Source organism: Mirounga leonina, unplaced genomic scaffold (genome assembly GCF_011800145.1).
Source record: "Mirounga leonina isolate KUSES-001 unplaced genomic scaffold, KU_Mleo_1.0 Mir_331, whole genome shotgun sequence".
Taxonomy (NCBI): Eukaryota; Metazoa; Chordata; class Mammalia; order Carnivora; family Phocidae; genus Mirounga; species Mirounga leonina.
In genome coordinates, this window is record NW_023270687.1 from 1,869 (window position 1) to 23,946 (window position 22,078).

The window sequence follows — 22,078 nt, forward strand, 5'->3', positions numbered from 1 at the left end:
TTTTGTTCCTCCAAGAAGCTAAGCTCTTCCCTATCTCAGGACCTCCAGATATCCTTGCATATACCTGAGATACCTGTTCACTTCCATTCACTCTTCACCTGGCTAACTCTTATTCAATTTTTCTTCATATCACCATCAAGATTCCACATTTGTTTTGTCCACCTGGCAGGCACATTACTGGTGCCCAATAAATAATCACTCATTTTCGATTATCCAGCCAGTACTAACAAAAAAACAAAACAAAACAAAAAAACCAAGACAGTGGGGTTACACAAAGAAACGTAATTATATGCTGAAACTAAAGTATTAGAAATTATCTTAAAATCTGAATATGTTCACAAACTGTTCATTTGCAAAACTGAGAACTCCAAAAAAAAAAAACAACTATCAAAATGTTGCCATAAAAAAAAAGATTTTTAGGGGCGCCTGGGTGGCTCAGTCGTTAAGCGTCTGCCTTGGGCTCAGGTCATGATCCCAGGGTTCTGGGATTGAGCCTGGCATCGGGCTCCCTGCTCCGCGGGAAGCCTGCTTCTCCCTCTCCCACTCCCCCTGCTTGTGTTCCCTCTCTCGCTGTGTCTCTCTGTCAAATAAATAAATAAAATCTTTAAAAAAAAAGATTTTTAAATGAACCAAGGATAAAACATTGTCACAAGTGATTACTCCTGAAAGAAGATAATTAAAAACCCTGGGAATGATGTTTTTCTGCCCTATTTTTTGCTCTATGAAAAAATGGGAAAGAGGCTAAATACAAAGAGTAACGCAAGCATTCAATAACTTAAAAATATGTTTATTAGTCTTTTCTGGCAAGGAAGGAAGGAAAGAAAGAAAATTCGTGGTATTCAAATTATTACAACATGTTTGAGTTAAATTCCATTTAAAAAGGAAAGAAAGTAGTGGGTATCGGGGTTGTTACAGTAAATCCCTGGAGAGGCGATAAGATGGAAAGAAAACATTACTTGCTCCCTTTACATCTAAGGCAAAGGCGTTTCCATCCTCACTCCGCACCCCGCACCCCAGAATGTCCGGCACTGAACAAAGCCTAATGGATTCTCTAGTAAAAATTCCACACTATCAACTCGATAAACCAGCGTCTCCATCATATCGATCCCTGCTACATCGTCCGCCTTTCACTCTCAGCGTAGCCGCTGATCTCTTCTCAACCCTAGGACTCGCTTTGGGTTGATCGCTTCCCTCCCAGGATCCCAAACGAGAAACCGCTTCTACGAAACGCAAACGGCAAACAGGAGGGGCGAAAAAAAGGACCGGACGCCAGACTCACCTGGGGCTGCACCGTACTCGACAGGGAAAACATCTCCGGGCCCTCAGCGACCTCACCCGCCTGCCGAAAGTGCCCCTCTGTCCACGGCTCGCCGGGGAGGTGCTGAGCCCTTCTTCCCTTTTCCTTTCCCCTCTCCCCGTAGCTCTCACTCTTCCTAGAAACAGAAAATGGCCTCCCCTTCTCACAGCTGCGGCAACAACAGACAATCTGCCCCGGAAGGCAAGGCTCCAAGGCAACGCTACTTCCGGGGCAGGTGGGCAAGGCAGGGGAATACGCCGGGGGCTCCCCCTTTCCCCGACTGACGTATCTACTGCAGCAGCTGAGGCACCCTGGCCCGCAAGCTAGTTGATGTTCACGTTGACTAATACAAGCGCGGGATCCCCGAGCTCTCTCTCTGGTCTTATTTTTTTTTAAGGGGGGACGGCATTGACCCTGTTAAATCTTTGTACACCAACTTATCAAATCTTCCAATACCTTCCTCTTTTCCGACTGGGCCTTGAGGCACGATAAACTCTTTTGCTACTATTTGGTGCTCTTTATCTTCCCCACAGTAAATCGAAAATTCCTCCTGTTGGTCCTAATCCGCTTCAGTCAGGCAAATTACATCCTGTTTATATGTCAGATGGCAGGGCCAGCCACGGACTTCCTGCTCATCCAGCTTTTCCACATTCTCTGATTTCCACTAGCCAGACCGAAGTGGCTTACATTTCTCGCGAGGGTGCGAAGTCGCGAAGGAGTAAAAAACAGACAAAACAAAACAAAGCAAAAGTGAGAGGAGGGCAGGGTCCCACCAACCTCAATTGGAGGTCAGGAGAAACCTCAATTCTGCGATTGAGATTCAAGTCCGAGCAGTAGCCCCTTTCTCTTGTAGGCCAAAGACTCTGTACCTCCTCCATTATTACAAATGAAATAATAGGGCCGCTGTCACCGCCCTCGAAGAGTCTGAGCTTGGTTGGAGAATTTCCCAACGTCCCCGCCCTCACCGCCATTGGGTACTTCCGCGCGGAGGAACAGGAGGTGCCCGGGCGGGACTGCGCTGGGCTCGGCGCGGCGAGCGCGGCAACGCGATGACGTCACTGACGACGGACTGCGTGGGCGGGGTCTTCCTTTGAACCCGGTTGGCGGGAGTTGTGGCTCGGAAAGGGCCTTAGCTGATGCTGCCGGCTTCCGTCTGGGCTGGCGGACGATGGAGCCCGCTGCGGGGAGCGAGAAGGAGAGTGAAGGAGACGCGATGACGGGGAAGTGCGTGAATAGGATCCTGGTGCCAAGACCTCCCTCCATTGAGGAGTTCACCATAGTGAAGCCCATTAGCCGTGGCGCCTTTGGGAAGGTGTATCTCGGGCAGAAAGGCAGCAGGTTGTATGCTGTGAAGGTAAGAAGTCGGGGAGTAAAGAAAGGGAAAGAGTCCGGACCTTCGGCCCTCTTTCCTGCCCCCGAATTGGGCAGGCCCCAGGGCCATAGGAGCCTTTATAGCCCTGTGATATGACTTCTTTCTTGGGGTGACAAGATCGCCGGCAGGCTGGGTTGTCTCGCCTCTGCCCCACCCTTCTTTTCACACCGCCAATGCCTAGGATACGCCAGGATTTCTGAATCCTTTTTACCACCTTGACCTTGACCGGGATTAAGTTGGAAACATTAAATTTGAAACAATTAGTTTTTTTAAGATTTTATTTATTTATTTATTTGACAGAGAGAGAGAGACAGCGAGAGAGGGAACACAAGCAGGGGGAGTGCGAGAGGGAGAAGCAGGCTTCCCGCCGAGCAGGGAGCCCGATGCGGGGCTCGATCCCAGGACTGGGATCATGACCTGAGCTGAAGGCAGTCGCTTAACCAACTGAGCCTCTCAGGCGCCCCTGAAACAATTAAAGACTAAACTGAAACATGTTAGAACGTGTCACTCCTTTATCCTTGCAGCAGTATATAATAACATTACAAAAGCACTCAAGAGCTTTCAATGTATTTGAGGCTCTTCTGGCCACTCTTGGTCCTCACCCACTCCATAGTTTCAGGTTACTCTTATTTCAGCACTGAGTGAACATGATAAAGGAAAGAAGCCAGCGGTCTGAGCGCTGATGCAGTTTCAACTTTCTGTTCAACATTGCTATGTGAATATCTACCAGGTATCTTGGAATTGTACTTGCCTCACATTGCCTGCTTCAACACTGAATCTTCTGTATTCCCTCTCTCCGTTTAATAAAATCACTTTCATCACTGTCATTCAGCCTAGAAACTTGAATCATTTTAACTTTACTTCATCTATATAACCAATGTCTCAACTAGTCCTGTCAATTCTGTCTCATATTTCTTATTATCTCTTCCATTCCATTCCCAAGACTATCCAAATACAGGACTTCATTTTTTCTTTCTTTTGTTTTTTTCCTACTCCCTCCCTCCCCTTTTCCCTCCCTCCCTTCCTTTTTAAAAGTACAAGTCAATTTTTGGTAAATTAAAGATTGGGTAACTATCAACACAATCCAATTTTAGAACATATCCATCACCCTAAAAAGATCTCCTGCCTGTCTGCAGTACCTCCCTCTAACACCCCTAGCCCCAGGATACCAGCAATCTACTTTCTATCTCTATAGGTTTGCCTTTTCTCTACATCGCATGTAGATGGAATCATGCAGTATATAGTCTTTTGCATTTGGGTTTTTTGTTTTTTGTTTTTACTGGACAGCATTTTTGAGATTCATCAAACCTTCATTTACATACCTAGTCTATTGGAATAGGCCTCTAAATAGAATCCCTAATTTTTTCATCCCCTCCTTAGGCTGTGGCTTGCAAGCTAAAGTCCAAACTCCTTAGAAAAGCAATCATAGGGCGCCAAAGTGGCTCAGTCGGTTGAGCGTCTGCCTTCGGCTCAGGTCTTGATCCCGGGAATCCCACATCGCTTGGCTCCTCTTCAAACCTTACCTGACCTTTCAGACCCACTCCATTGAAATTAATTCTTCCTTGATTCATATGTTCCACCAATTTTTTGCTTTTCCTTCTACAATACTTCCTAATCAGTCATTATCAGTTGTTGAAATAAAAACACCAATTCATTTTCTCGATGAATATTTGTTGAGTATGCCCTTTGTGTTTAGGATCTAGGGTGCAGTGGTGAACAAAATAAAAATGCCTTCACAGAACTTCCAATCTAGTGAAATGATAGGTGAAATCATGTTACAGACTGACTTTGACAATTTCCCTCAATTTTCTTATGGAAGGATATAAGGCTGGAATTTATAGTGTATTAATTATACACATTAATATTGATTTTATTACTCTAATGAGTCTCTGGAAGCAATATGTCTTTTAATCATCCTGACAATTGATCTCAATGTTACTGACTTCAGTTTAGTGCCCCAATTTTAATATAGATTATATTACAGTTTTGCTTCTGTACCAATTACCTTGAAATTTGAAAAGAGTAATTTGTTATTTTCTGTAAGACAGCATTTGAGACTGTTAACTTTCAGTAGTTTTAACTATTAAGATTTTTTTCTAGGCAAACAAACTTCCTATATTCTTCCTCTTTCTGACTCAGTTCCCATCCATCAAAGAATCAGAAGTTAAAGAAAATTTATTAGCTGCTAATTATCTGTGCCTAGGTTCCTGATTATCTGGGGGCTTATTAGGAACATTACCACCTTTGAATTTGTTATAAGAATAGTAGAATGGAATTTTTTTTCTACTAATATGTAGAGCACTAGGGAAGCATTTGTTTACTTCTTTTTTCCTTCTCAAAAGGGATGTGATACTTTTGCCACTTGATGCTAAAATAAGTAGTTCTCTTAAAGAAAGTTTAGTTTTGTTTTACCATATTAGCTGTTTTTCTGACAGTTTCCTGAGGGCAATGACAATGACATCTATGTTTTCTCTCTCTGGTTGTTTTCACAAAGGCAACTCTGAAACCTGAAAACACTTTTGTAATAAAAAATAAAATGAATGTACTGTTATGTTGTCTACCATAGGTTGTCAAAAAAGCAGATATGATCAACAAAAATATGACTCATCAGGTACAAGCTGAGAGGGATGCACTAGCACTGAGCAAAAGTCCTTTCATTGTCCATTTGTATTATTCACTACAGTCAGCAAACAATGTCTACTTGGTAAGTAAATAATTTTACATTTTTTTCTTTACACATTAGCAATCACTGAATTCATTGACTTAAGAATACAATTGGGGAGGGTGGCACTTGGCTGGCTCAGCCAGTAGAGCATGCAATTGTTTGATCTCAGGGTTGTGAATTCAAGCCCCACATTGGGTGTAGAGATTACTTAAAAATAAATCTTTAAGGGGTGCCTGGGTGGCTCAGTTGGTTGAGCGTCTGCCTTTGGCTCAGGTCATGATCCCGGGGTCCTGCGATTGAGCCCCACATTGGGCTCTCTGCTCACTGGAGAGCCTGCTTCTCCCTCTCCCTCTGCCTGCCACTCCCCCTGCTTGTGCTCTCTCTCTCCCTTTATCTCTCTGTCAAATAAATAAATAAAATCTTTTTTAAAAAGTAAATAAAAATTTAAAAATATATATAATTAAAAAAAAAGAATATAGTCTCTGGGTTTAGAGTACTTAGGTTTGAATTACAAATTTTGCACTTACTATCTTTATGACTTTGGCCAAGTTCCCGTACCTGTTGTATGGGCCAGGGTTCTCTGGAGAAAAAGAACTAATAGAGTGTGTGTGTGTGTGTGTGTGTGTGTGTGTGTGTGTAGGGTGGGGATTTAAGGACTTGCTCTATGTGATTGTCAGGATTGGCAAGTCTGAAATCTTGCAGGGTAAGCCAGCAGCCTGTAGACCCAGGGAAGAGTTGATGTTGTAACTCAGGTCCAAAAGCAGTGTAGAAGCAGAATTCCTTCTTCTTGGGGTGGGGTGGAGGTGGGGGCATGGAGGACAACACCTTGATCTTTTTTCTTTTAATGCCTTCAACTGACTGGATGGGGTCCACCCAGATTATGGAGGGTCATCAGCTTTTACTCAAAGTCTACCTAAATGTTAATCTCATCTAAAACACAACTTCAGGGGCGCCTGGGTGGCTTAGTCGTTAAGCGTCTGCCTTCAGTTCAGGTCATGATCCCAGGGTCCTGGGTTTGAGCCCCACATCAGGCTACCTGCTCAGCGGGAGGCCTGCTTCTCCCTCTCCCACTCCCCTGCTTGTGTTCCCTCTCTCGCTGTGTCTCTCTCTGTCAAATAAATAAAATCTTTAAAAAAAATAAAACACAACTTCACAGCAACATTTAGGTTCATGTTTCACCAAATCTCTGAGTACTATGGATTAGCCAAATTGATACATAAAAACTAACTATCCCATAATAGTACCTACCTCAGAGGTTGTTATGAAATTTTAATAGGTTAATATAAAGCATGTAGAACAGTATCTGGCACATAGTGCTAAAAATATTGGTAAGTAAAGGACATATACTAGGAATACTATATAAAGTTTGGTATATAGTAAGGAAAGTATTGGGAAGTGGTGGGTTTTGAGCATGTGCACTTTGAGAGTTGCTTGCTTTTCTTTTTTTTTTTTTTTTTAAGATTGACTTATTTATTTATTTAACAGAGAGAGAGAGAGAGAGACAGCGAGAGAGGGAACAAAAGCAGGGGGAGTGGGAGAGGGAGAAGCAGGCTCCCCGCAGAGCAGGGAGCCCGATGCAGGGCTCCATCCCAGGACCCTGGGACCATGACCTGAGCCGAAGGCAGACACTTAACGACTGAGCCACCCAGACGCCCCTTGCTTTTCATTTCTAATGAAGAATCTGAGGGAGCGGGAATTGGTGAAGATATTTTGACTACAAATTCTGGAGATCTGACTCCTGAGATGGTCTCTGGATTAAATGTTTGGTGTCTCCAACAGCTTCTGTTCAGTATGCACAAACGGTTTTCTATGAATGGATGGGTCTTAGGATGTAGATTTTAGACCCCAAATATGTAGTTTACCAACAGAACACTCATTCCTTTTATAATTTGATTTGCCTTCTGGGAGTGGAATCCCTTTATCCTCGATATGGTAAAGGTCTCTTGTAAGTCTGTGGAACATAATTGTGCGACACTTCAACTTTTTGCTATATCAAAAGCTTGAAACTGAACAGAACCTGATATCCAGCTTCAGACTGTACACCTGAAAACTCAGGATAGACTATAAAAATAGAGTCAACCCTAAAACTCTTTTGGTACCTGATGGTTAAGTCCATTTCTAGTCTTTCAGTAAATCTGTGAGTATATTTAAACTGACATTAAATGTGGTTTCAAAGACTTAATGGGAAGACCAGAAAACTTTGGAGAATAAGAAGTTTTTCTAGGACAGTGGTGAGCACCCTATTTAGCACCTTTTTGCATTAGGACTAATTCAGGATCAATAAAATTTTTTACACAGTTTAAGTACATGAAATGTGATCATATTATACTTACTATTCTACATATTTTTTTCCACTTCCTGGTGACCTCATCCTTTCTAATAGCTACACAGAATTACATGGATTTATTTAGGAATTCTGTAATTTTTATAACAAATGTCCTATTAATGAGTTGGTTTGGGTTCTTTTACAATTCTAAACAACACTCCAACAAATACCTTAGCATGAATTGCAGTACCTGGTTGTAATGACCTTCTCTGTAAGAGACAAGACCTGGTAATGCTGTGGGGAAGGGTTTTGAAGCAAAGATACAAATTTATATTGAGGGAATTCACCCTCAGAGTCCTTCAGGAGACCCCCTAGGTTCTAAGAAAGGCAGATATGCGGGTCTACTTTATAGGATGGTTCACTGTCTGAGAGAGTTGAAAAAGGGCGCCTGGGTGGCTCAGTTGGTTAAGCGACTGCCTTCGGCTCAGGTCATGATCCTGGAGTCCCAGGATCGAGTCCCGCATCGGGCTCCCTGCTCGGCAGGGAGTCTGCTTCTCCCTCTGACCCTCCCCCCTCTCATGTGCTCTCTCTCTCATTCTCTCTCTCTCAAATAAAAAAAAAAAAAAATCTTAAAAAAAAATACAGAGTAGCAGTAAGAAGGTGAAAACTAAATACTGTAAGAATAATTGACTTTCCGGGCGCCTGGGTGGCTCAGTTGGTTAAGCGACTGCCTTCAGCTCAGGTCATGATCCCAAGGTCCTGGGATCGAGTCCCACATCGGGCTCCCTGCTCGGCGGGAAGCCTGCTTCTCCCTCTCCCACTCCCCCTGCTTGTGTTCCCTCTCTCGCTGTGTCTCTCTCTGTCAAATAAATAAATAAAATCTTTAAAAAAAAAAAAAAGAATAATTGACTTTCCATCTTTTAAGCCTGTGGTGAGCCAAATCTGGCCCACTGTTTCTGTACAGTCTGTGAGCTGAGAATAGTTTTGACATTTTTAAAATGTTGAAAAAAATCGAAGGAAGAATAATATTTTGTGATACATGAAAACTATATGAAATTTGAATTACCATGACTAAATACATTTTATTGGAACATAACCGCATCCTTTTGTTTACTTATTATCTATGGCTGCTCTTGTGCCACATCAGAAGAGTGAGGTAGTTGCCACACAGACTATATGGCTTGCAAAGCCTAAAATATTTACTATCTGGCTCTTTACAGAAAAAGAAGGAAACATTGACGTATTCCATTCGCAAAAAAGGTAGAGAACTATTTAATCACACAGGGTATATGGAACAGTATGGAGTAAAGGCATTAGAGAGCACCAGGAAGAATTAAAAGATTAAAAAGATTAAAAACAATATCCTATTAGTTTCAGGTGTAAATCATAGGATTTTATAGATTATGAAATGATCCCCACAGTAAGTCTAGTTGCCATCTGTCACCAAAGTTATTGCAGTGTCATTGACTATATTTCCTGTGCTGTACTTTTCATCCCTGTGACTTATGTATTTTATAACATTTTTTTTTAGAAGGGGGAGAGTAGAGGGAGAGAAAGAATCTTAAACAGGCTCCATGCCCAGCACAGAGCCCAATGCGGGACTCGATCTCACGACCCTGAGATCATGACCAGAGCTGAAATCGAGTTGGCCACTTAACCAACTGAGCCACCCAGGCTCCATAACATTTTTAGAGAAGGAGAAAAATATATCATAAGTACATGCTGAAATTTCCAATTCAATGGGAAATTATAGAATTTTTACTCCTCATCTTTGAAAATATATAACCTATAAAAATATTTTGAAAAAAATGTATTCTTTTACCCTGACCATCTGGGTTCTTAACAACATTAACATAATTACTGGTTTGCTTTAACTTATAACATTATGTATATCTAATACTTTCAAAATAACAATATCAATATTGTTTTCTTTTAATTTTAATTCAATTAATTAACATATAATGTATTATTGGTTTCAGAGGTACAGGTCTGTGATTCATCAGTGTTATATAATACCCAGTGCTCATTACATCACATGCCCTCCTTAATGTCCATCACCCTGTTACCCCATACCTCCACCCCCCCACCCCCCCACCTGCAACCCTCAGTTTGTTTCCTGAGATTAAGAGTCTCATGGTTTGTCTCCCTCTCTGGCTTCATCTTGTTTTATTTTTTCCTCTCTTCCCCTGTGATCCTCTGCCTTGTTTCTTAAATTCCATGTATCATTGAGATCGTATGATAATTGTCTTTCTCTGATTGACTAATTTTTGCTTAGCATAATACCCTCTAGTTCCATCCATGTTGTTGCAAATGACAAGATTTCAATTTTTGATGGCTGCATAATATTCCATTGTGTGTGTGTGTGTGTGTGTACACACACATTTTCTTTATCCATCTGTCGGTGAACATCTGAGCTCTTTCCATATTTTGGCTATTGTGGACATTGCTACTATAAATATTGGGGTGCAGGTGCCCCTTCAGATCACTACATTTGTATCTTTGGGGTAAATGCCCAGTAGTGCAGTTGCTGGGTTGTAGGGTAGCTCTATTTTCAACTTTTTGAGGAACCTCCATACTGTTCTCCGGAGTGGCTGCACCAGCTTGCATTCCCACCAACAGTGTAGGAGGGTTCCCCTTTCTCTGCATCCTCACCAACATCTATCGTTTCCTGAGTTGTTATTTTTAGCCATTCTGACCAGTGTGAGGCGGTATCTCACTGTGGTTTTGATTTGTATTTCCCTGATGCCAAGGGACATGGAGCATTTTTTTCATGTGTCTGTTGCCATTTGGATGTCTTTGGAGAAAAGTCTGTTCATGTCTTCTGCCCATTTCTTGATTGGATTATTTATTCTTTGGGTGTTGAGTTTGGTAAGTTCTTTATAGATTTTGGATACTAGCCCTTTATCTCATATGTCAGTTGCAAATATCTTCTTCCATTCTGTCAGTTGTCTTTTGGTTTTGTTGACTGTTTCCTCTGCTGTGCAAAAATTTTTTATCTTGATGAAGTCCCAATAGTTCATTTTTACCCTTGCTTCCCTTGCCTTTGGAGACATGTCTAGCAAGAAGTTGCTGTGGCTGAGGTCGAAGAGGTTGCTACCTGTATTCTCCGCTAGGATTTTGATGGATTCCTGTTTCACATTTACGTCTTTCATCCATTTTGAATCTATTTTTGTGTATGGTGTAAGGAAATGGTCCAGTTTCATTCTTCTGCATGTGGCTGTCCAATTTTCCCAACACCATTTGTTGAAGAGACTGTCTTTTTTCCATTGGCTATTCTTTCCTGCTTTGTCGAAGATTAGTTGACCATAGAGTTGAGGGTCCATTTCTGGGTTCTCTGTTCTGTTTCATTGGCCAATGTGTCTGTTTTTGTGCCAGTACCATACTGTCTTGATGATTAAGAGCTTTGTCATAGAGCTTAAAGTCCAGAATTGTGAACCACCAGCTTTGGTTTTCTTTTTCAACATTCCTTTGGCTATTTGGGGTCTCTTCTGGTTCCATACAAATTTTAGGATTTTTGTTTGTTTCTTTGAAAAAAGTTGATGGTATTTTGATAGGGATTACATTGAATGTATAGATTGCTCTAGATAGCATAGACAGTTTAACAATATTTGTTCTTCCAATCCATGAGCATAGAATGTTTTTCCCTTTCTCTGTGTCTTCCTCAGTTTCTCTCATGAGTGTTCTATACTTTTCAGTGTACAGATCCTTTGCCTCCTTCATTAGGTTTATTCCTAGATATCTTATGGTTTTCGGTGCCATTCTAAATGGGTTCAACTCCTTAATTTCTCTTTCTTTCTCATTGTTGGTGTATAGAAATGCAACTCATTTCTGTGCATTGATTTTATATCCTGCTACTTTGCTGAATTCCTGTATGAGTTCTAGCAATTTTGGGGTGGAGTCTTTTGGGTTTTTCACATAGAGTATCATGTCATCTCTGAAGAATGAGAGTTTGACTTCTTCTTTGCCAATTCTGATGCCTTTTATTTCTTTTCGTTGTCTGATTGCTGAGGCTAGGACTTCTAGTACTATGTTGAACAGCAGTGGTGAGAGTGGACATCCCTGCCATGTTCCTGACCTTAGGGGAAAGCTCTCAGTTTCTCCCCACTGAGAATGATACTCACTGTGGGCTTTTCGTAGATGGCTTTTATGGTATTGAGGTATGTTCCCTCTATCCCTGCACCATGAAGAGTTCTGATCAAGAAAGGATGCTGTACTTTGTCAAATGCTTTTTCTGCATCTATTGAGAGGATCATATGGTTCTTGTCCTTTCTTTTATTAATGTAGTGTATTATATTGATTGATTTGCGGATGTTGAACCACGTTTGCAGCCCAGGAATGAATCCCACTTGGTTGTGGTGAATAATCCTTTTAATGTACTGTTGGATCCTATTGACTAGTATTTTGGTGAGAATTTTTGCATCCATGTTCATCAGGGCGATCGGTCTGTAATTTTCCTTTTTGGTGGGTTCTTTGTCTGGTTTTGGGATCAAGGTAATGCTGGCCTCATAGAAAGAGTTTGGAAGTTTTCCTTCAGAAGAATAGGTATTAATTTTTCTTTAAGTGTTTGGTAGAATTCCCCTGGGAAGCCATCCGGCCCTAGGCTCTTGTTTGTTGGGTCAATATTGTTATACTAACACTAAAACAATTCAATTTAGGTTTGTTTTTTTTTTTTTTTTTTGCAGTTCTTTTTATCCTTGGGATATACTATCAAAATTCTTTTTTTGTTTTTTGAAGTCACTTGAAATCATTTTTTGCTTGATTATGAAGCTTAAGATAGTGCTATGGTCATTTGTTTCCCTTTTGTATCGTAGATTTCTACTTAAAAAAGGGAATCCATAAAAGTACTAGAAGAAGGGGCAATGGGTGGCTCAGTTGGTTAAGTGTCTGCCTTCAACTCAGGTCATGATCCCACGGTCCTGGGATTGAGCCCCATCGGGCTCCTTGCTCAGTGGAGAGTCTGCTTCTCCCTCTCCCTTTGCCCCTTGCCCGGCTCATACTCTCTCGCATGTGCTCTCTCTCTTAAATAAATAAAATAAAATCTTTCAAAAAAAAAAAGTACTGGAAGAAAACTCATGGGAATATTTTTTAATCGTAAATTGGTGTAGGTATTTTAAGTACAAAATAAAACATATATAGACACAAAATACCATTTACCTAATCAAATAGCAAGTTTGGAGAAAATATTTTTCATAAAATACACAAAAGGCTAATTTTACTCCTATATAAACAGATTTTATACATCAATAAGAAAGAATTAAATACCCCAGTAGAAAAATGGGCAAAGAATAGAAGTGATTCACAGAAGACACATAAAAGACCAAAAATAGGAACACCTGGCTGGCTCAGTCAGTGGAGCATGTGATTCTTGATCTTAGGGTTGGGGTTCAAGCCCCATGTTGGGTAGAGATTACTTAAAAATAAAATCTTTAAAAAAAAAAAAAGTAGTGTAAAATGGGGCGCCTGGGTTGCTCAGTCAGTTAAGCATCTGCCTTCGGCTCAGGTCATGATCCCAGAGTCCTGAAATCAAGCCCCGCATCAGGCTCCCTGCTCAGCGGGAAGCCTGCTTCTCCCCCTCCCACTCCCCCTGCTTGTGTTCCCTCTCTCGCTATCTCTCTCTCTCTGTCAAATAAATAAAATCTTTAAAAAATAATAAAATAAAAGAAAAAATTTTAAAAAAAAATAGTGTAAAGATCCTAAATCTTAAATAAACATTTAAGCAAGTCCATTTTTTCTTAGATTGACAAAAATAAAAAGGATCAATAATTATTGTTGATGAGGATGTAAGCAAATAAACATTATCATGAGCTCAAATAAAGTATCTGTTTACTTATTTATTTACCTACTACTAAATTATAAACTCTTTCAGTGCAGAGACACCTTATTCATGCTTATATTCTCAGTTCTAGCACAGTGTGTAGCACAGATTTTGGGCTTAGTAAATGTGTTAATGATTGATCTCCTCAACAAACATTGACTAACCTGTATATACCAGGGAAACTCCCGACCTAAAGAGGAAAGAAAGGAATTTGTTTTATGAAGTTCTCACTAGGCAGTATTTTATACCTTAAAACTATACAAATTTTTGAGAATAATGACTAGTGCATGTAGAAGGAGGAATAATAGAGCTTTGCAACCACATAGCAATATTGAATTCAGACAAAAATCATCTGTGGTCACATGATGCTAAGATCAGTGCTTGCAGATTTGTTGGGAAACAGGTTTTTTACATACTCTCAATGTATTTCCCCCATTACTAATTAATTATCAAGGGGGTTAAAAAAAGTACTTCTTCATTGGAGAAATCTGGAAGTCCCACCTTAACAAGTGATCAAAGTCAACATCCCCAGTAATGGAACATGCTGACATTAGGTGTCTCATCTGGTGGGAGTGTCTCTAAGAAAGAGTCAACATTACTTATTTACAATTACTGCCAAAAATGCAAACCTGAATTGAATAATGAGGAGATAATCAAATGTCAAGAAAGACTAAAAGGCGAAAATCTGTCCCAGATTAAAGGAGACTAAAGAGACATGATAACTAAATACCATGGGGGTCCTGGCTTGGGCAGGGGAGTGAGAAGTCTTATCAAGGACATTTATTTAGATACTCAGAGAAATTTGAATATGGACAATATCAATTAGATAATAGTATTATATTAGTGTTAAATTCCTGGAATTTTATTATGCTGTAGTTATGTAAGAATATCCTTGTTAGGAGATACATGAAAAAGAATTTTGTGGTGACAGGTCATGACCTCTTCAACTTTATTCTCCAGTTATTTAGCAAAAACTTTAAAGCTATAAATAGCAGTTGTTAATGTTGTCACATTTTTTAAACTGTTTAGTCTGAATAAAAATCATGCGTTTAAGATATTTATGTTAATAATTGTGTTCCTTTTTTAATTATGTAACAATTATGTTATTAACAAACATTTATTTCATATTCATATGTGTGGAGAGGAAGAAAGCAAATGGGCAAAATGCTCACAGGGGGTGAATCTAGATGAAGAGTATATGGAACTGTTCTTATACCTTTCTGTAAGTCTGAATTTTTATTCAGATTAAACAGTTTAAATTCAATTTAAAAAAACTAAATGGCAACATGAGCAAACTTGGTATTAATGTGTACTGAATGAGAGCAAGAAAATGTGTCTGTTAAAGAACAATGCTAAAAATATATAACTAATACCAAATAATGTTTTTAAAGTAATGATATTATTTTTATTTTGTAACATTTATATTCCTTTTTGATAGGTAATGGAATATCTTATTGGTGGAGATGTCAAGTCTCTCCTACATATATATGGTTATTTTGATGAAGAGATGGCTGTGAAATATATTTCTGAAGTAGCCTTGGCTCTAGACTATCTTCACAGACACGGAATCATCCACAGGTAAAGACTGACTTTTCTACAAACTATTACTAAAAAGCACAAATAATCAAATTATGGATTAAATATTTGAGTTTGAAATATTTGCATAATCATTTGCCCATGTATCTGGATTATCTAAAGTTTGGTAGTAACTTGTGTGAGTTTAGAAATTCCATCAACTCGGGGCACCTGGGTGACTCAGTTGGTTAAGTGTCTGCCTTCAGCTCAGGTCATGATCCCAGGGTCCTGGGATTGAGCCCCACATCGGGCTCCCTGCTCAGCAGGAGGCCCGCTTCTCCCTCTCCCACTCCCCCCTGCTTGTGTTCCTGCTCTCGCTGTTTCTCTCTCTGTCAAATAAATAAAATCTTAAAAATAAATAAATAAAAGCACTAAGTTTAAAAAAAAAGTATAAATTCCATCAACTCTTCTTTTGTCTCCCCTCCCTGTGCTTTGAATATGTTGCGTTTAGCATGGGTACACCATTTGTTGTGAAGAATATTGAATCTTTTTTCCACTCCCTACCATCATATAAAAGTGCTCTACTTTATAATGCCAACTGACTTGCAGTGCGCAAAGAAAGTCATGTTCTAAGTGGCTCTTCTCAGTTAAGGCTTAATCTTACCCTCCATGAAAGAGGTAAATATAATTTTGGTGTGGCCTGAGGTTTATTTTATCAAATGAGGTTTATTTGTTGTAATGAACTATCTATGAATAATGCCAAAGATAATCTAGTATTAAATCAGTTAACTTTCTTGTAGGTTCAAATACACAGAAGATTATTTACTTTTGAGAGTTGTTTTTCGCACTTTCAAAGCCAACGATACGTGCCTTATTTTAGAGAAAATAGGGTTTGATTCTTCTGTAACTTTCTGGGTTTTTCTCTGCTAATTCTAACATTAACACTAGCTCTTTTTTAATTATCTGCTATTTGTCTTCTGTATGTGCAGGGATTTGAAACCAGACAATATGCTTATTTCTAATGAAGGTCATATTAAACTAACAGATTTTGGCCTTTCCAAAGTTACTTTGAATAGAGGTAAGAAAAATAGCAGGTAAGTACCTTTTTAAAAACCCAATAACTAAGAAAATAAATATCCAACAACTACATACTATTAACTTACACTATTTTGTTAGTTTATAATGCTAAAATTTGATGATTATTTGTTCCAAAAAAGACTGGAAAGGTATAATGATATTTCCTTTCAATTGAAGATGAAAAATGGAAGAAAAAAAAAGATGAGAAATGGAAATCATTCCTAAATCATCAAGGGTGCTCAAAGATCTTTGGATCTTCAAAGAGGAACTCACAATTTCTGTTCTTCTGACTTTTTGTCTCTACTGAAACTGGTTTGACCAATTAAACATCAGTAAAACGACTAAAATAACTATAACATGATAAACAGTAATACCTACAGAACTTATTCACACTGATAGGACCACCACCAAGACCTTGATAAACAAGGGGCAAAGAAATTGATCACAATCCACACACACATACACACACACATATATATGGGAGTATGTTAATTTCGCTACTGGTAATGAAAGAAATGCTAATTTAAAAAATAATGAGTGAATCATTTCACACTGTTAAGCTAGGCAAAAAAAAAGAACTGAAGATCTAAAATTAATGAGACTGCAAAAGCACAGTTAGTTTTTTCAGAAACATTGTAAATTAGAACGGTACTTTCCAACGGATATCTACCAATGTGTTTTAAGAAACAAAAGAGTTTAATTCTTTTTGACCTAATTAGTCTATCTTGGAATTTATTCTAAGGAAATCGTTCAAGAGAACAAAATATATGAATAAAACTTTGTAGCAGCATTGTTTCTAATAGGGAGAAACTAGAAATTACTTAAGTTTATCATAGAAACATGGATACTTGAGAGCTTATCAACTTGGTAGCATATTGTATTCTCTATTAAAATGGTAGCAGAGGGCGCCTGGGTGGCTCAGTTGGTTAAACGACTGCCTTCGGCTCAGGTCATGATCCTGGAGTCCCGGGATTGAGTCCCGCATCGGGCTCCCTGCTCGGCAGGGAGTCTGCTTCTCCCTCTGACCCTCCCCCCTCTCATGTGCTCTCTCTCTCTCATTCTCTCTGTCTCAAATAAATAAATAAAATCTTTAAAAAAAAAAAATGGTAGCAGATAGAAATAAAAACAGGATAGCAAAAACCTGGGCTTATAACTTATAAACCACGGGATTATAATTATTTGAAAATAAATATAGATTTATAATTCTTTATCTGCAAGTACAAAAATTCTTTATCTGCAAGGACAAAAAACTTTTGAATACCTGAAGATTTTCATTTAGTTTGATAAAAATCTGACCTGAGCTGATATGGGCTATGTATGGTTTTTATTACTCCCATTTCATGTAACTACTCAGATTCTTCACAGCAGTAATAATAATATTTGAGTACACGTGGCTAGATCAGATGCCACTAGGGATGTTCCTTACTGTACAGTATACTGGATATTTACCCAAGGAAAACAAAAATACTAATTTGAAAAGATAACGTGCATCCTTATGTTTATTGCAACAGCATTTCCAATAGTCCAAATAGGGAAGCAATCCAAGTGTCCATCAATAGATGAATGGATAAAGAAGATGTGGCGTACACACACACACACACACACACACACACTCTAGAATATTACTCAGCCATAAAAAAGAATGCGGTCTTGCCATTTGTGACAACATGGACAGACCTGGAGGGTATTATGCTAAATGAAATAAGTCATACAGAAAGACAAGTACCATATGATTTCACTTAATATCATGGAATCTAAAACAAAACAGACAAAAAAAAGTGGAGACAGAGAACAAACTGATGATTGTGGGGGAGAACAGGCAAAAGGGCAAAATGTGTGAAAGGGAGGGGGAGACACAGGCTTCCCGTATGGAATGAATAAGTCATAGGGATGAAAAGTACAGGATAGCAAATATAGACAATAATATTGTAAAAGCATTGTATGGTGACAGACAGTAGCTACACTTGTGGTGAGCATAGTATAACATATAGAGTTGTTGAATCACTAGGTTGTGCAACTGAAACTAAGGTAAAATTGTGTGTCATACCTCAATAAAAAAACAACAAAAAAATTAAAAAACACTATATATTTATCACATTACCTTTCTAAAATCTAAACATCTTTTAATTGTGAGGCAAATCTAACTCCCTGGGTTTCAGATAAGATACTGGAAAAAGTCATAAATCAGATAAATTTTGTGTTATGGTGATATAACAGTTTAATATTTTTTATTTTATTTTTTTCCTATCTGATGATTTATTTAAAATTTGGCTCCCATGGTGAACCTGCCTGGCTCAGTTGGTAGAGCATGCAACTCTTGATATGGCAGTCATGAGTTCCATCCCCACATTGAGTAGATGGCTTACATAAAAGATAAAAATAATAAAAATAAATAAAATAAAATACAATTTGCCTCCCAAATAATTCTACATTTGTATTAGTATAAATAGTAATATGACAAACATCTTTTAAGTATACAGATTCTGAATTTGGTTTTTCTCTTTTATTAATAGTAGTAAAAAATTCATAATAAAAAATTTGCCATTTTTAGAAAGTGAATTTTTTTTTTTAAGTTCAGTAGTATTAACTATATTCACATTGTTGTGCAACAGATCTCTAGAACTATTTCATCTTGCAAAACTGAAACACTATACCCTGATCTCCCCTTCCCCCCACCCCGGCAACCACAATTCTATTTTCTGTATCTGTGAGTTTGATTACTTTAGGCACCTCATATGAGTAGAATCATAGAGTATTTGTTGTTTTGTGACTGACTTATATCACTTAGCATAATGTCCTCAAGGTTCATCCATATCGCAGCATGTAACAGGATTTCCTTCTTTTTAAAGGCTTAATAACATTCCATTATACGGATATATGCCACTTTTTTTATCCATTCATGTGTCAGTAGACATTTGGGTTGCTTCTACCTCCTGGCTATTGTGAATTTATGCAGTGAACATGAATGTATAAATATCTCTTAAAGACATTGCTGTCAATTCTTTCCTGTACATACCCAGTTGTGGAATTCCTGGGTCATATAGGAATTCTACTTTTAATTTTTTGAGGAGCTTCCATTGTGTTTTTCATAGTGGCTGCACTATTTAACATTCCCTCCAGCAATGTACAACGTTCCAGTTTCTCCGTGTTCTTGCCAACACTACTTATTTTCTGTTTTTTGATACTAGCCATCCTAATGGGTATGAGATAATACTTCATTATAGTTTTGGTTTGCCTTTTTCTGTTGATTACTAATGTTGAGCATCTTTTCATAATCATGTTGTCTGTGTTATCTTTGGAGAAATATCTGTCCATATCCATTGTCCACTTTTTAATTAGATAATTATTTCTTTAATTGTTGTTGGGTTGTAGTCCTTTATATACTCTGTACATTAACCCCTTATCAGATAACTGATTTGCAGATACTTCCTCCCATTCTGTATGTTCTTTTCATTCTGTTGATTGTCTCCTTTGATATGCAGAAGTTTTTAAGTTCGACATAGCCCCATTTGTCTATTTTTGCTTTTTGCCTGTGCCTTTGGAATCCTATCCAAGAAATCACTGCCATATTTTTAACATTTAATTTATAAAAGATTCTTTTTTAAAAAAGATTTATTTATTTTTATTTTAGAGAGAGAGAGAGAGAGCGTGGGCACATGAGCAGGGGGAGGGACAGAGGGAGAGAGGCAGAGGCTCCCACAACTCTGAGACCACCACCTGAGCTGAAATCAAGAGTCAGTCGCCCAGCCACTTGAGCCACCCAGGCGCCCCTAATTTATGAAATATTCTTTAAGATGTTTATTGTTATCTGTTAGTCCTTATTTCTTCATCAATGTGTGATATAAATAAAATTTGTTAAGTTCAAATTTTCAGCTTACCTTTAAAAGTCTGATATCACATAGGAGGGCACCTGGCTGACTCAGTTGGTGGAAGATACTGATATCAGGATTGTGAGTTCGAGCCCCACACTGGGTGTAGAGATTACTTAAAAATAAAATCTTTTAAAAAAAGTCTGATACCACATAGAATATTATACTTTTCCTACCATTTGTGGTGGGGGGCGTGTGATTATTTTTTTTTAATTATTTTTTAAGGGGCACCTGGGTGTTTCAGTTGGTTGGGCATCTGCCTTCAGCTCGGGTCATGATCCCAGGGTCCTGGGATTGAGCACCACATCGGTCTCGCTGCTTGGCGGGGAGACTGCTTCTCCCTCTCCCTCTGCCTGCCACTCCCCCTGCTTTTACAGTCTCTCTCTCTGTGTCAGGTAAATAAAAAATCTTAAAATAGGGGCGCCTGGGTGGCTCAGTCGTTAGGTGTCTGCCTTCGGCTCAGGTCATGATCTCAGTCCTGGGATCGAGTCCCACATCACGCTCCCTGCTCGGTAGGGAGCCTGCTTCTCCCTCTCCCACCCCTCCCCCCACTTGTGTTCCCTCTCTCTCTGTCAAATAAATAAATAAATTTTTTTTAAAACCTTTAAATAAATAAATTTTTTAAAGTAATCTCTTTACCTAATCTAGGGCTCTAACTCATGACCCAGAGATCAAGAGTCGCATGCTCTACCGCCTGACAGGCACCCACCATTTTTGATATCTAAAGAAAACAGTACATTATGTGTGAATGTTGAATTATTTTACAAAGTTATGCAGTGAAACTGATAAAAATTCTGCATCAATTTCTATCTTGACCTACACTTGCACATGTTAGTTAATGGGGGGCCCATAATTTGTACTAATTCCTTAAATAGATTATGATTTTGAAATTTTAATTTATATTCCTAATATTCCTTTCTTAATTTTTCTTACCACATCCTTTTCTAGTATTTGATTTACCAAGAATTATTTTGTTGCCAGTTAGATAATACTCTTGTTTGGTGATTGAGTACTCCCTAATTTGGGTCATTACTGTGTTCTATTCATTCCAGAGCAAGACTCTTTTCTATCAAAGTTTAATGATTTCAATCAGTTGCTTTTTTTAAAATAGGGAAATATTTATCTCTTTTTTTTTTTTTTTTTTTTTTGACCCCTTTCACCCATTTCTCCTATCCCCCACCCCTGCCTCTGGCATCCCACTCTGTGGCATGCTGGCGTCTCTGGATACATTCATCTTACACAAGCCAGTGTTATATAGATAATGTGGAAAGGGGACAAAGTTCAGAACAGATGATTAGTGGCTAGTAAGACAATAACATTGAGGGCGCCTGGGTGGCTCAGTTGGTTAAGCGACTGCCTTCGGCTCAGGTCATGATCCTGGAGTCCCTGGATCAAGTCCCGCATCGGGCTCCCTGCTCGGCAGGGAGCCTGCTTCTGCCTCTGACTCTCCCCCCTCTCATGTGCTCTCTCTCTCTCATTCTCTCTGTCTCAAATAAATAAAATCTTTAAAAAAAAAAAAAAGACAATAACATTGAAGTTTTTAAAGAATTTCATATACTTTTCTTTCCATACATAGACATCAATATGATGGATATCCTTACAACACCATCAATGGCTAAACCTAGACAAGATTATTCAAGAACCCCAGGACAAGTGTTATCTCTCATCAGCTCTTTGGGATTTGTAAGTACTTGATTAGAAAAAAGTCACATGACATGCCCTTTCGTGATTGCCGTTTAAAATTTTAAATGCTTTTTTTAAATAAATGTTCAAAATAAATTTAAATATCAAGCGTGTTGAGTTACTTTAACATTATCTACTTAGGTGGTATAACAGTCTATGTATTTAGGTGATGTTTTTGTGGAGGTAAATCTTAGCATTTGTTTTTGTTTTTCTCTCTTTAATAGTACACACCAGTTGCAGAAAAAAACAAAGACTCTGCAAATATTATTTCAACCCATGTATCTGAAACATCGCAGCTTTCTCAAGGACTAATTTGTCCTATGTCTGTAGATCACAGGGACACTACTCCTTATTCTAGCAAACTACTAAACTCATGTGAGTATAAAAGAAAAGGTAGTTTATTCCATTAAGTGTGTCCTTTGAGGAACAAAATGTTTTTGAATTTTTAAATTTCTAATATGGGGGGCGCCTGGGTGGCTCAGTCGTTAAGCGTCTGCCTTCGGCTCAGGTCATGATCCC

The 22,078-nt window shown here is 38.7% G+C and overlaps 1 protein-coding gene across 2 annotated transcripts in view; it reads left to right on the plus strand.

Moving 5' to 3' along the window:
- The first annotated feature begins 1,102 nt into the window (after positions 1-1,102).
- The window catches only part of MASTL (microtubule associated serine/threonine kinase like), a 35,513-nt gene continuing 14,537 nt past the window's right edge, over positions 1,103-22,078 (plus strand). For both annotated transcript variants that reach the window (XM_035029895.1, XM_035029897.1), the window contains exons 1-6: positions 1,103-2,651; positions 5,236-5,373; positions 14,854-14,993; positions 15,920-16,008; positions 21,453-21,559; positions 21,784-21,934. In XM_035029895.1, coding sequence (XP_034885786.1) covers positions 2,466-2,651; positions 5,236-5,373; positions 14,854-14,993; positions 15,920-16,008; positions 21,453-21,559; positions 21,784-21,934 — 811 coding nt within the window. In that variant the 5' untranslated portion in view covers positions 1,103-2,465. The remainder of the gene's footprint in view (positions 2,652-5,235; positions 5,374-14,853; positions 14,994-15,919; positions 16,009-21,452; positions 21,560-21,783; positions 21,935-22,078) is intronic.